Genomic DNA, 13,763 nt, shown 5'->3' on the forward strand with positions numbered 1-13,763 from the left:
CAAAATGTTGGTTAATCGCTCAGCACTAGCATTTGGCCACCACGAGCTGCCAGAACAGCTTCAATGCGCCTTGGTATATGCGCCTTGGTCTGGAACTCGACACCATTCTTACAAGAGAAATTCCATAACTTCTTGTTTTGTTTTGTTGATGGTGGTGTAGAACACTGTCTCAGGCACCTCTCAAGAATCTCCCATAAGTGTTCAATTGGGTTAAGATCTGGTGACACACACACACCCTTTAAACCCCCTATGCTCCTTTTAGACCCCTTTTTCAAAGTCACAGATCTCTTCTTCTAGCCATAATAATGAGCAACTGGGCATTTTTATACATGACCCTAAACATGGGATGTTTTAATAGCTTAATTAACTCAGGAACCACACCTGTGTGGAAGCACCAGCTTTCAAAATACTTTGCATCCTTCATTTACTCAAGTGAGCCTTCTCTGGTCTCTCCTCCTCCCGTCACGGGGTCTGAGACGCCGAAGCCTCCCACCATTAGCTCTGACAAATTGAAAACCCTAGTCATTGGCGACTCCATTACCCGCAGTATTAGACTTAAAACGAATCATCCAGCGATCATACACTGTTTACCAGGGGGCAGGGCTACCGACGTTAAGGCTAATCTGAAGATGGTGCTGGCTAAAACTGGCGAGTGTAGAGAGTATAGGGATATTGTTATCCACGCCATGCTTTTGTTACTTCTAGGTTAGACTACTGCAATGCTCTACTTTCCGGCTACCCGGATAAAGCACTAAATAAACTTCAGTTAGTGCTAAATACGGCTACTAGAATCCTGACTAGAACCCCAAAATTTGATCATATTACTCCAGTGCTAGCCTCCCTACACTGGCTTCCTGTTAAGGCAAGGGCTGATTTCAAGGTTTTATTGCTAACCTACAAAGCGTTACATGGGCTTGCTCCTACCTATCTTTCTGAGTTGGTCCTGCCGTACATACCTACACTTACGCTACGGTCACAAGACGCAGGCCTCCTAATTGTCCCTAAAATTTCTAAGCATACAGCTGGAGGCAGGGCTTTCTCCTATAGATCTCCATTTTTATGGAATGGTCTGCCAACCCATGTGAGAGACGCAGACTCAGTCTCAACTTTTACGACTTTACTGAAGACTCATCTCTTCAGTGGGTCATATGATTGAGTGTAGTCTGGCCCAGGAGTGTGAAGGTGAACGGAAAGGCTCTGGAGCAACGAACCGCCCTTGCTGTCTCTGCCTGGCCAGTTCCCCTCTCTCCACTGGGATTCTCTGCCTCTAACCCTATCTGCCTCTAACCCTGAGTCACTGGCTTACTGGTGCTCTTTCATGCTGTCCCTAGGAGGGGTGCGTCACTTGAGTGGTTTGAGTCACTGACGTGACCTTCCTGTCTGGGTTGGCGCCCCCCTTGGGTTGTGCCGTGGCGGAGATCTTTGTGGGCTATACTCTGCCTTGTCTCAGGATGGTAAGTTGGTGGTTGAAGATATCCCTCTAGTGGTGTGGGGGCTGTGCTTTGGCAAAGTGGGTGGGGTTATATCCTTCCTGTTTGGCGCTGTCCGGGGGTATCATCGGATGGGGCCACAGTGTCTCCTGACCCCTCCTGTCTCAGCCTCCAGTATTTAAGCTGCAGTAGTTTATGTGTCGGGGGGCTAGGGTCAGTTTGTTATATCTGGAGTACTTCTCCTGTCTTATCCGGTGTCCTGTGTGAATTTAAGTATGCTCTCTCTAATTCTCTCTTTCTTTCTCTCTCTCGGAGGACCTGAGCCCTAGGACCATGCCTCAGGACGACCTGGCATGATGACTACTTGCTGTCCCCAGTCCACCTGGCCGTGCTGCTGCTCCAGTTTCAACTGTTCTGCCTGCGGCTATGGAACCCTGATCTGTTCACCGGACGTGCTACCTGTCCCAGACCTGCTGTTTTTTTACATTACATTTAAGTCATTTAGCAGACGCTCTTATCCAGAGCGACTTACAAGTTGGTGCATTCACCTTATGATGTCCAGTGGAACAACCACTTTACAATAGTGCATCTAACTCTTTTAAGGGGGGGGGGGGTTAGAAGGATTACTTTATCCTATCCTAGGTATTCCTTAAAGAGGTGGGGTTTCAGGTGTCTCCGGAAGGTGGTGATTGATTCCGCTGACCTGGGGTCGTGGGGGAGTTTGTTCCACCATTGGGGTGCCAGAGCAGCGAACAGTTTTGACTGAGCTGAGCGGGAGCTGTACTTCCTCAGAGGTAGGGAGGCGAGCAGGCCAGAGGTGGATGAACGCAGTGCCCTTGTTTGGGTGTAGGGCCTGATCAGAGCCTGAAGGTACGGAGGTGCCGTTCCCCTCACAGCTCCGTAGGCAAGCACCATGGTCTTGTAGCGGATGCGAGCTTCAACTGGAAACAATTTTTTTTTAAACTTTTTTAGAGAGTCGTTTTCAACTCTCTAGAGACCGCAGGAGCGGTAGTACTCTTAATGATCGTCTATGAAAAGCCAACTGACATTTACTCCTGAGGTGCTGACTTGCTGCACCCTCAATAACTACTGTGATTATTATTATTATTATTATTTGACCATGCTGGTCATTTATGAACATTTGAACATCTTGGCCATGTTCTGTTATAATTTCCACCCGGCACAGCCAGAAGAGGACTGGCCACCCCTCATAGCCTGGTTCCTCTCTAGGTTTCTTCCTAGGTTTTGGCCTTTCTGGGGAGTTTTTCCTAGCCACCGTGCTTCTACACCTGCATTGCTTGCTGTTTGGGGTTTTAGGCTGGGTTTCTGTACAGCACTTTGAGATATCAGCTGATGTAAGAAGGGCTTTATAAAAACAAAATGATTTACTTTATTTTGGCAGTTACATGTATATTGGCACACTTACCCTCTTGTTACAGACCAAGGGTAACAAAGTCAACCTTGAAGTTGGCCAAGTTGACCTGTTACATGTGATTGGATGGTGGCTCTACTGTTTATGATTTCCGATAGGTTGATTTGTTATTTTGTTACTGGACATACAAATGACTCGTGGTAGCAGGGTGGCTATTTGTGCCAGGTATGCCTATGAGAAAAGTTAGGAGCTAGCCACTTTAGACCAAAGGTCTAAACCTCCGGTCTAAGCACAAGTTTGCAAGTATGGACCCACACTGTATAGCCTTGAAACACGTGCCACACCCCGCAAGCCCAGAGAGTAAATCAAGTACACATACATACAGTGGGGAGAACAAGTATTTGATACACTGCCGATTTTGAAGGTTTTCCTACTTACAAAGCATGTAGAGGTCTGTAATTTTTATCATAGGTACACTTCAACTGTGAGAGACGGAATCTAAAACAAAAATCCAGAAAATCACATTGTATGATTTTTAAGTAATTAAATTGCATTTTATTGCGTGACATAAGTATTTGATCACCTACCAACCAGTAAGAATTCCGGCTCTCACAGACCTGTTAGTTTTTCTTTTAGAAGCCCTCCTGTTCTCCACTCATTACCTGTATTAACTGCACCTGTTTGAACTTGTTACCTGTATAAAAGACACCTGTACACACACTCAATCAAACAGACTCCAATCTCTCCACAATGGCCAAGACCAGAGAGCTGTGTAAGGACATCAGGGATAAAATTGTAGACCTGCACAAGGCTGGGATGGGCTACAGGACAATAGGCAAGCAGCTTGGTGAGAAGGCAACAACTGTTGGCGCAATTATTAGAAAATGGAAGATGTTCAAGATGACGGTCAATCACCCTCGGTCTGGGGCTCCATGCAAGATCTCACCTCGTGGGGCATCAATGATCATAAGGAAGGTGAGGGATCAGCCCAGAACTACACGGCAGGACCTGGTCAATGACCTGAAGAGAGCTGGGACCACAGTCTCAAAGAAAACCATTAGTAACACACTACGCTGTCATGGATTGAAATCCTGCAGCGCACGCAAGGTCCCCCTGCTCAAGCCAGCGCATGTCCAGGCCCGTCTGAAGTTTGCCAATGACCATCTGGATGATCCAGAGGAGGAATGGGAGAAGGTCATGTGGTCTGATGAGACAAAAATTGAGCTTTTTGGTCTAAACTCCACTCGCCGTGTTTGGAGGAAGAAGAAGGTTGAGTACAACCCCAAGAACACCCTCCCAACCGTGAAGCATGGAGGTGGAAACATAATTCTTTGGGGATGCTTTTCTGCAAAGGGGACAGGACGACTGCACCGTATTGAGGGGAGGATGGATGGGGCCATGTATCGCGAGATCTTGGCCAAAAACCTCCTTCCCTCAGTAAGAGCATTGAAGATGGGTCGTGGCTGGATCTTCCAGCATGACAACGCCCCGAAACACACAGCCAGGGCAACTAAGGAGTGGCTCCGTAAGAAGCATCTCAAGGTCCTGGAGTGGCCTAGCCAGTCTCCAGACCTGAACCCAATAGAAAATCTTTGGAGGGAGCTGAACGTCCGTATTGCCCACCGACAGCCCCGAAACCTGAAGGATCTGGAGAAGGTATGTATGGAGGAGTGGGCCAAAATCCCTGCTGCAGTGTGTGCAAACCTGGTCAATAACTACAGGAAACGTATGATCTTTGTAATTGCAAACAAAGGTTTCTGTACCAAATATTAAGTTCTGCTTTTCTGATGTATCAAATACTTATGTCATGCAATAAAATGCAAATTAATTACTTAAAAATCATACAATGTGATTTTCTGGATTTTTGTTTTAGATTCCGTCTCTCACAGTTGAAGTGTACCTATGATAAAAATTACAGACCTCTACATGCTTTGTAAGTAGGAAAACCTTCAAAATCGGCAGTGTATCAAATACTTGTTCTCCCCACTGTATAGGCTTACAGGTGGCCAATTGGATAGCTCAGATAACCGTGTCTGCAGCCGGTGATTGTCAAGCAAATAACTGCCGGTCTCAAGGTAATTGACCATTAATGAACAAACTGGCTTCCACACACAGCCTACAAGTCACTAATGCGGGACTTTGGAACATCTACATTTCAAAGTCTCATAAATCTATATAATATAGCCTACACCATCACAATAAATCCATTATTTATTTAGACAGGTGGGCTACACTAGTTAATTTAGCTGGCAAGATTTGCTTAGAATTCATGGCATTATTTTATAGTATGAAGAATACAATTGAACAAAGCTGAATAACATAGAAAGGATATTTTCTCCAAAATTATGAGGTAGTGCGCACATGCGGTTATTCTGTGTTGAGCGATTAACAAAGAAACAGGTACTCCTATATGCTTGATTTAGAGTTATTTATGATTTTTTTTTTTTCTTAACTTCAATTCACCTTTATTTAACCAGGGAGGCCAGTTGAGAACAAGTTCTAATTTACAACTGCGACCTGGCCAAGATAAAGCAAACCACTGCGACAAAAACAACAGAGTTACAAACAAACGTAGAGTCAATAACACAATAGAAAAATCTATGTACAGTGTATGCAAATGTAGAAGATTAGGAAGGTAAGGCAATAAATACGCCATTGAGGCGAAATAATTACAATTTAGCATTAACACTGGAGTGATAGATTTGCAGATGATGATGTACAAGTAGAGATACTGGGGTGCAAAAGAGCAAAAAGATGAATAACAATATGGGGATGAGGTAGTTGGGTAGTGCTATTTACAGATTGGCTGCGTACAGGTACAGTGATCGAGATACTGTACCTGATACTGTAAGCAGCTCAGACAGCTGATGCTTAAAGTTAGAGAGGGAGATATAAGTCTCCAGCTTCAGTGATTTTTGCATTTCGTTCCAGTCATTGGCAGCAGAGAACTGGAAGGAAAGGCGGCCAAAGGAAGTGTTGGCTTTGGGGATGACCAGCGAGATATACCTGCTGGAGCACGTGCTACGGGTGGGTGTTGCTATGGTGACCAGTGAGCTGAGATAAGGCGGGGCTTTACCTAGCAAAGACTTACAGATGACCTGGAGCCAGCGGGTTTGGAGACAAATATGTAGCGAGGGACATCCAACGAGAGCGTACAGGTCGCAGTGGTGGGTAGTATATGGGGCTTTGGTAACAAAACAGATGGCACTGTGATAGACTACATCCAATTTGCTGAGTAGAGTTTTGGAGGCTATTTTGTAAATGACATCACCGAAGGATGGGTAGGATAGTCAGTTTTACGAGTGTATGTTTGGCAGCATGAGTGAAGGAGGCTTTGTTGCGAAATAGGAAGCCGATTCTAGATTTCATTTTGGACTGGAGATGTTTAATGTGAGTCTGGAAAGAGAGTTTACAGTCTAACCAGACACCCAGGTATTTGTAGTTGTCAGAACCGTCCAGAATAGTGATGCTACTCGGGCAGGCGGGTGCGGGCAGCGATCGGTTGAAAAGCATACATTTAGTTTTACTAGCATTTAAAAGCAGTTGGAGGCCACGAAAGGAGTGTTGTATGGCATTGAAGCTCATCTGGAGGTGAGTTAACAGTGTCCAAAGAACGGCCAGATGTATACAAAATGGTGTCATCTGTATAGGAGGTGGATCAGAGAATCACCAGCAGCAAGAGCGACATCATTGATCTATACAGAGAAAAGAGCCAGCCCGAGAATTGAACCCTGTAGCACCCCATATAGAGACTGCCAGAGGTCTGGACAACAGGCCCTCCGATTTGACACACTGAACTCTATCTGAGAAGTAGTTGGTGAAACAGGCGAGGCAGTCATTTGAGAAACCAAGGCGATTGAGTCTGCCGATAAGAATGCGGTGATTGACGGAGTCGAAAGCCTTGGCCAGGTTGATGAAGACGGCTGCACAGTACTGTCTTTTATCGATGGCGGTTATGATATCATTTAGGACCTTGAGCGTGGTTGAGGTGCACCCATGACCAGCTCAGAAATCAGATTGCATAGTGGAGAAGGTACGGTGGGATTTGAAATGATCGGTGATCTGTTAACTTGACTTTTGAAGATTTTAGAAAGGTAGGGCAGGATGGATATAGGTCTATAACAATGTAACTTTAGTTGTGATTCAAACAGAATATATGTTCTGATTTTTAATACATTATAAGGCTGCATGATCCGACTAATTATGATTTGAAAAAAGTCGCATGAAAAGGCATGAGCTCTGCTTTGTTTTTTTTCACAGGCTGTCACTTCATCACTCTCATTCACAAATTTAAAAGCACTTGATAATAATCACATTTCCCAGCGGCATCCCCTTTATGTGGCTGTAATGCTCCCTAAAAAAATCCATGCCTATTGCGGGAAAGTGGCCATTATGCCCTTGGGCTGAATATAATAATTATAATTCCCTTCTCCCGGCTGGGCACTCCGAAGCACCTCTCACTCATATTGCTCTCCATCACATGATCGGGTCTTTCTAACAGGCTACAAGTGAAGACCAATACACCGGGGATGCAATTGCACGCCCTTAACCAATTTCGAGGCGCATATTGAAGATATTGGAAGAACTGTCCACATTCACTTTACATCAGCCAACAAGATGAGTAGGCCAAATGAACAGCAAAAGCATATGTCAATCTACTATCCCCCATAGTACAAAAGTTGACCTATTCTGTGGGTGAAATAAATATTCCAAACATAGTCTGGGACAGTTGTGGGTTGCAATAGAGCCCAAATTAATATAACCATTAGCATTAAAAAAAAAAACGTTTTAAAGTAATGAGTCTGAGGCAACAGATCAGAAAGTTTATCGACATTAAGCTAAACGATTAGGCCATTTCTTCAAATTATAAGCGCAGCAATGCACACACTATAAGCGCAAATGTTCCATTAGCAGGACAACACCATTCTCAAAAGTGACCGCAGATGCGATTATGCATGTAATGCTTTTACTATAAAAGGTGCATTTTTATGGTGAAAATTATCTTCCCCGAACTTGAAACTCACGCACTGCATATGTATGCCAGTTAAGCTCTACACCTGTTGTAAAGTGGATTAATGTGCTTAATTTTAAGAAGTTATTTGGCCACTTTAGTTGTGATACAAACCATATAAAAACATATAGGCCTATTAGCTAGGCTACATGAGGTAGCTATGATCTGAAAAAGTCACACAAAAAAGGCATTTGCTTTTCTTGTCTTAAAGCTGGGCATCATTCACAAGAGATAATACACTGCTCAAAAAAATAAAGGGAACACTTAAACAACACAATGTAACTCCAAGTCAATCACACTTCTGTGAAATCAAACTGTCCACTTAGGAAGCAACACTGATTGACAATAAATTTCACATGCTGTTGTGCAAATGGAATAGACAAAAGGTGGAAATTATAGGCAATTAGCAAGACACCCCCAATAAAGGAGTGGTTCTGCAGGTGGTGACCACAGACCACTTCTCAGTTCCTATGCTTCCTGGCTGATGTTTTGGTCACTTTTGAATGCTGGCGGTGCTTTCACTCTAGTGGTAGCATGAGACGGAGTCTACAACCCACACAAGTGGCTCAGGTAGTGCAGCTCATCCAGGATGGCACATCAATGCGAGCTGTGGCAAGAAGGTTTGCTGTGTCTGTCAGCGTAGTGTCCAGAGCATGGAGGCGCTACCAGGAGACAGGCCAGTACATCAGGAGACGTGGAGGAGGCCGTAGGAGGGCAACAACCCAGCAGCAGGACCGGTACCTCCGCCTTTGTGCAAGGAGGAGCACTGCCAGAGCCCTGCAAAATGACCTCCAGCAGGCCACAAATGTGCATGTGTCAGCATATGGTCTCACAAGGGGTCTGAGGATCTCATCTCGGTACCTAATGGCAGTCAGGCTACCTCTGGCGAGCACATGGAGGGCTGTGCGGCCCCACAAAGAAATGCCACCCCACACCATGACTGACCCACCGCCAAACCGGTCATGCTGGAGGATGTTGCAGGCAGCAGAACGTTCTCCACGGCGTCTCCAGACTCTGTCACGTCTGTCACATGTGCTCATGTGCTCAGTGTGAACCTGCTTTCATCTGTGAAGAGCACAGGGCGCCAGTGGCGAATTTGCCAATCTTGGTGTTCTCTGGCAAATGCCAAACGTCCTGCACGGTGTTGGGCTGTAAGCACAACCCCCACCTGTGGACGTCGGGCCCTCATACCACCCTCATGGAGTCTGTTTCTGACCGTTTGAGCAGACACATGCACATTTGTGGCCTGCTGGAGGTAATTTTGCAGGGCTCTGGCAGTGCTCCTCCTTGCACAAAGGCGGAGGTACCGGTCCTGCTGCTGGGTTGTTGCCCTCCTACGGCCTCCTCCACGTCTCCTGATGTACTGGCCTGTCTCCTGGTAGCGCCTCCATGCTCTGGACACTACGCTGACAGACACAGCAAACCTTCTTGCCACAGCTCGCATTGATGTGCCATCCTGGATGAGCTGCACTACCTGAGCCACTTGTGTGGGTTGTAGACTCCGTCTCATGCTACCACTAGAGTGAAAGCACCGCCAGCATTCAAAAGTGACCAAAACATCAGCCAGGAAGCATAGGAACTGAGAAGTGGTCTGTGGTCACCACCTGCAGAACCACTCCTTTATTGGGGGTGTCTTGCTAATTGCCTATAATTTCCACCTTTTGTCTATTCCATTTGCACAACAGCATGTGAAATTTATTGTCAATCAGTGTTGCTTCCTAAGTGGACAGTTTGATTTCACAGAAGTGTGATTGACTTGGAGTTACATTGTGTTGTTTAAGTGTTCCCTTTATTTTTTTGAGCAGTGTATATAATTCACAATATTAGCCCATTCTTGATTTAATATTTTCTTTACATATACTAAATAATATATGTCTGAAATTTGTTTTGATTTAGAATAGACCATTATCATGCACCTGTCTTGAAACATGGAGAGGGGAAACAAATACATGTCTTCTATACACTTAAATGGATGCTTTTCCCGGGGTTCATTTTCATGCCAGCCAGGTAGGCTACACTCCTGTTGTAAAGATAAGCAATGTGCTTAATATTAGAAAAGTTTAGAAATAAATATAGTAGGCCTAGTCTATAGACAGCTGATGGGATCCTCCTTTTAAGAGGCCATCACTCTGTTTTCTCACCAATTGCATAGCCGATAGAAATGTTGAGTAACATGAGCTCATCAAGTGATTGATTAGATTTGCGATTACATTTCCATTGATGTCGGACTGATTAGAGCGACAATAGAATGCTGAGGACCAGGCAGTTAGTAAGTTTGGTAAGCTACTAATGACCACCAGCAGCATCAGAACTTGGAGAAGCCTAATTACCGTGACTAAATGGTCACATGGAATTTGACTGCCGTTATGACGTGTGACTGCCGGTGTGGTAGTAATACGGTCATTGTAACAGCCCTATGCATGCATGCATGCATGCATGCATGCATGCATGCCTATGTGTTTGTGTGTGTGTGCTAACCCATGTCTTTTCATTTAAAATAGACCCAAAGCCAGAGCAACTGACCTGGATGACGTTGCTATTGGAATTATTGGGGTCCACGCTGACTCTGACTGTGAAGAAGGGCTGGGCGCGGTAAGGACCTGACACAGTCTTTAGCACCTCCATGAAGTTGTCCTTCTCCCAGGGCCCAGTGATGCTCCAGCCCCCTGTCTGAACACACACACAGACCAAACAGAGGGACAACAAATTCAGAGGCACAGTTAAATGTATTACCTTTGGTCAGTTTTGCATTTTCCCCCACTAAGGCGAAGGGAAATGATTCCTAGATCTGTACCAGTGGAGGCTGGTGGGAGGAGCTATAGGAGGATGGGCGGTGAGTAATATGAGAAATAAGGCTACATTTTTCTGAGACACATCTTAGTAGAGTGCAATTATGGCAGTGTAGTTGGGTAGAATATTTCCATTTACAAAGATGGCAGGTTAATCTTGCCTAGGGCTGTGGTGGTCACAAAATGTTGTCAGCCAGTGATTGTCAAGTAAATAACTGTCGGCCTCACGGTAATTGACCGTTAATTAACAAACACATTTAGCATCTCCTGGCTTCCACACACCTACATGCCACTGATGCAGACCGTTGGAACATTTACAGCCTAATAAATCCATGTACTATAGCCTACGCCTTCACAAAAATGCCATTATTTTAGACAGGTCAAAAGAAACATGATATGAAGAAAATTTGGTATTTTTCAGAAGAACAGAATAGCATACTGAGTTGTGCTTATGTTAGGTCCCGATCTGGCTATGTTAAATGGCTGTGGGCTACACTAATTCATTTAGCAGACAAGATTTGCTTAGAATTCCATGGCATTTTATAGTATGAAGAATACATTAGGAAGGATATTTTCTCCAAACGATTTGAGGGAGTACATGCAGTTATTCTGTATTGAGCGATTAACAAAGAAATAGGTAGTCCTATATGCTTCATTTAGAATTATTAATGTAACTTTAGTTGTGATACAAACGAGGAGCTAAATGTTTTGATTGTTAATACATTATAAGGCTGCATGATCAGACTAATGATGATTGAAAAAAAGTTGCTTGAAAGGCATGAGCTCTGCTTTTTTTTGCGCAGGCTGTACACACTACATCAGTCTCTCATTCACAATTTGACAAGCACTTGATAATGCCTAGATTCTAGGTCTATGGGCTAGGCTACATGATGTGTGAAACTATAATATAAAAACGTCCCCCCCCCCAAAATAAAAGCCTTTGTTTGTTATGCTGGGCATCATTCACAGGTGATAATATATCATTCACAAGTGATAGGCTAATATTGTCACCCATCAGACTAATCTTGATTTAATCTTGTCTTTAGATATACTAAATAATATATGTGTGAAATTTGTTCTGATTTAGAATGGACTATTATCATGCACCTGTATCAAAACAGGGGAAGCGGCGAAAAATACATGTCATCTATGCACTTAAATTGAAAATGGAGTAAACTTTCCCGTGGTTCATTTGTGTAGGCTATACTCCTGTTGTAAATATAAGCAATGTGCTTAACCCTTTGGCGCATACGATCACGTATTTGTGATCATTGAAGAGTGGTTCCTGCAGACTACGATCACGTATGATGCAACAAACGCGTCGGAAAAGCATCTTTTGTACTGATGGGGAAAAAGTTATTCAAATGTATTCCTCAAATTCACCTTTATTTAAAAAGAAATGGGAAAATATCATCCAAACAACACAGAACACATCCACAGCTAAACTCATTCCATAAACCAGTCTAAATAACAGGTTGCACTGACAAAACATAAAAGTTAGCGACCTAACAGCTAGACTTGTTTACAATGTACCACATCTCTGGTGAGCACAAGAGAGAAATGTAATATTGTTTCGAAAAGAGACGCGTGTCAGCTAAGCTAATAGGAGCTAAATTCTTTATGGTGGCAGCCATGTTTGACGAGCGTAAACTCCCTACTAAAAGGACACCAATAAGAAGAGACTTGCTTGGGCCAAGAAACACGAGCAATGGACATTAGACTGGTGGAAATCTGTCCTTTGGTCTGATGAGTCCAAATTTGAGATTTTTGGTTCCAACCGCCGTGTCTTTATGAGACGCAGAGTAGGTGAACGTCTGACGTTTGCATGTATGGCTCCCGCCATGAAGCAAGAGGTGTGAAGGGGTTGGGGTGCTTTGCTGGTGACACTGTCAGTGATTTATTTAGAATTCAAGGCACACAACCAGCATGGCTACCACAGCATTCTGCAGAGATACGCCATCCCAACACACCTCCAGGCTGTATAAGGGCTTTTGACCAAGAAGGACAGTGATGGAGTGCTGACCTCAACCCAATTGAGATGGTTATTTATAAACTTATTTATTTTAACTAGGGAAGTCAGTTAAGAACAAACTCTTATTTACAATGACAGCCTACCCCTAATGACGCTGGGCCAATTGTGCACCACCCTATGGGACTCCCAATCACGGCCGGTTGTGATACAGCCAGGAATCGAACCAGGGTCTGTAGTGACGCCTCCAGCGCTGAGATGCAGTGCCTTAGACCGCTGCGCCACTCGGGAGCCCCATTTTCTCGTTCTTTTTTCAAACTAGTTTTTAAGACACTATTAAAGAGAAAGGACAGTATAGCTCATGGGTGGGCAACTCCAGTCCTCGAGGGCCTGATTGGTGGCACACTTTTTCTCCATCCGTAGCAAACACAGCTGATTAATCAAATGGCATTCTAAACTGAAGATCATGATTAGGGGATTATTGGAGTCAGGTGTGTTAGCTGGGGCTGGGTCAAAACTGTGACACCAATCAGACCCTGGAGGACTGGAATTGCCCACCCCTGGTATAGAAGGGATGCGATAAGAGGGTTTGCGACAAAGTAGGAGGGGCTCCTAGATTCAAACCCATGTGGTCACGAGCATATTGTGTTAATGACATTGAATCATGGAGTGCGTGGTTGTGTCCCAAGAATATCTCCTTTCTCATGAAGAGTGCACTCGTTCATTACTTCCCACAAATGTAAAAGCACTGGATTGGTGTAGGCATAAAAGAGGGAGTTTCTTTTTACTATTTCCTTTCAAATCCGTAAGGGTACACACTTTGGCAGAAAGCGGAGATTAGGACGTAACCTGAGTGTATTTGCGTGCATGCGTGAAGGGGGCGGGGTCTGAAGCAAAACTGACCTTTGTGATGAGGTCAATAAGGGGCGTGGCTCCCAGCTCCTCAATGTGCTGCTCATTGAGACAGGACAGGTAGTAGAACTGAGTCTTCCTCTCCGCCTCGCTGCTGGAGTTGAAAGTGACGTTTTCTGAAGGAGGAGAGAAAAGAGGGGTAGGGATGAGGAGGAAGAGATGGATGAGGAGAACAGAGGCTAATGTGATTGTGTGAGGCGGAGACAAGAAGACCTGTCATTTCCTTCTATATAACTTAATTACATGACAAGAGATTTGGACAGGCTTGAAGCAAATAACA

At 44.4% G+C, this 13,763-nt stretch overlaps 1 protein-coding gene across 3 annotated transcripts in view; it reads right to left on the reverse strand.

Annotated features, from left to right (window-relative positions):
- LOC139551729 (endothelin-converting enzyme 2-like) overlaps positions 1-13,763 on the reverse strand; it is a 52,737-nt gene that overhangs the window by 27,482 nt on the left and 11,492 nt on the right. For all 3 annotated transcript variants that reach the window (XM_071363028.1, XM_071363026.1, XM_071363027.1), the window contains exons 4-5: positions 13,475-13,599; positions 10,337-10,483 (exon numbers count right to left, since the gene is read on the reverse strand). In XM_071363028.1, coding sequence (XP_071219129.1) covers positions 10,337-10,483; positions 13,475-13,599 — 272 coding nt within the window. The remainder of the gene's footprint in view (positions 1-10,336; positions 10,484-13,474; positions 13,600-13,763) is intronic.

This window comes from Salvelinus alpinus, chromosome 24 (genome assembly GCF_045679555.1).
Source record: "Salvelinus alpinus chromosome 24, SLU_Salpinus.1, whole genome shotgun sequence".
Taxonomy (NCBI): domain Eukaryota; kingdom Metazoa; phylum Chordata; class Actinopteri; order Salmoniformes; family Salmonidae; genus Salvelinus; species Salvelinus alpinus.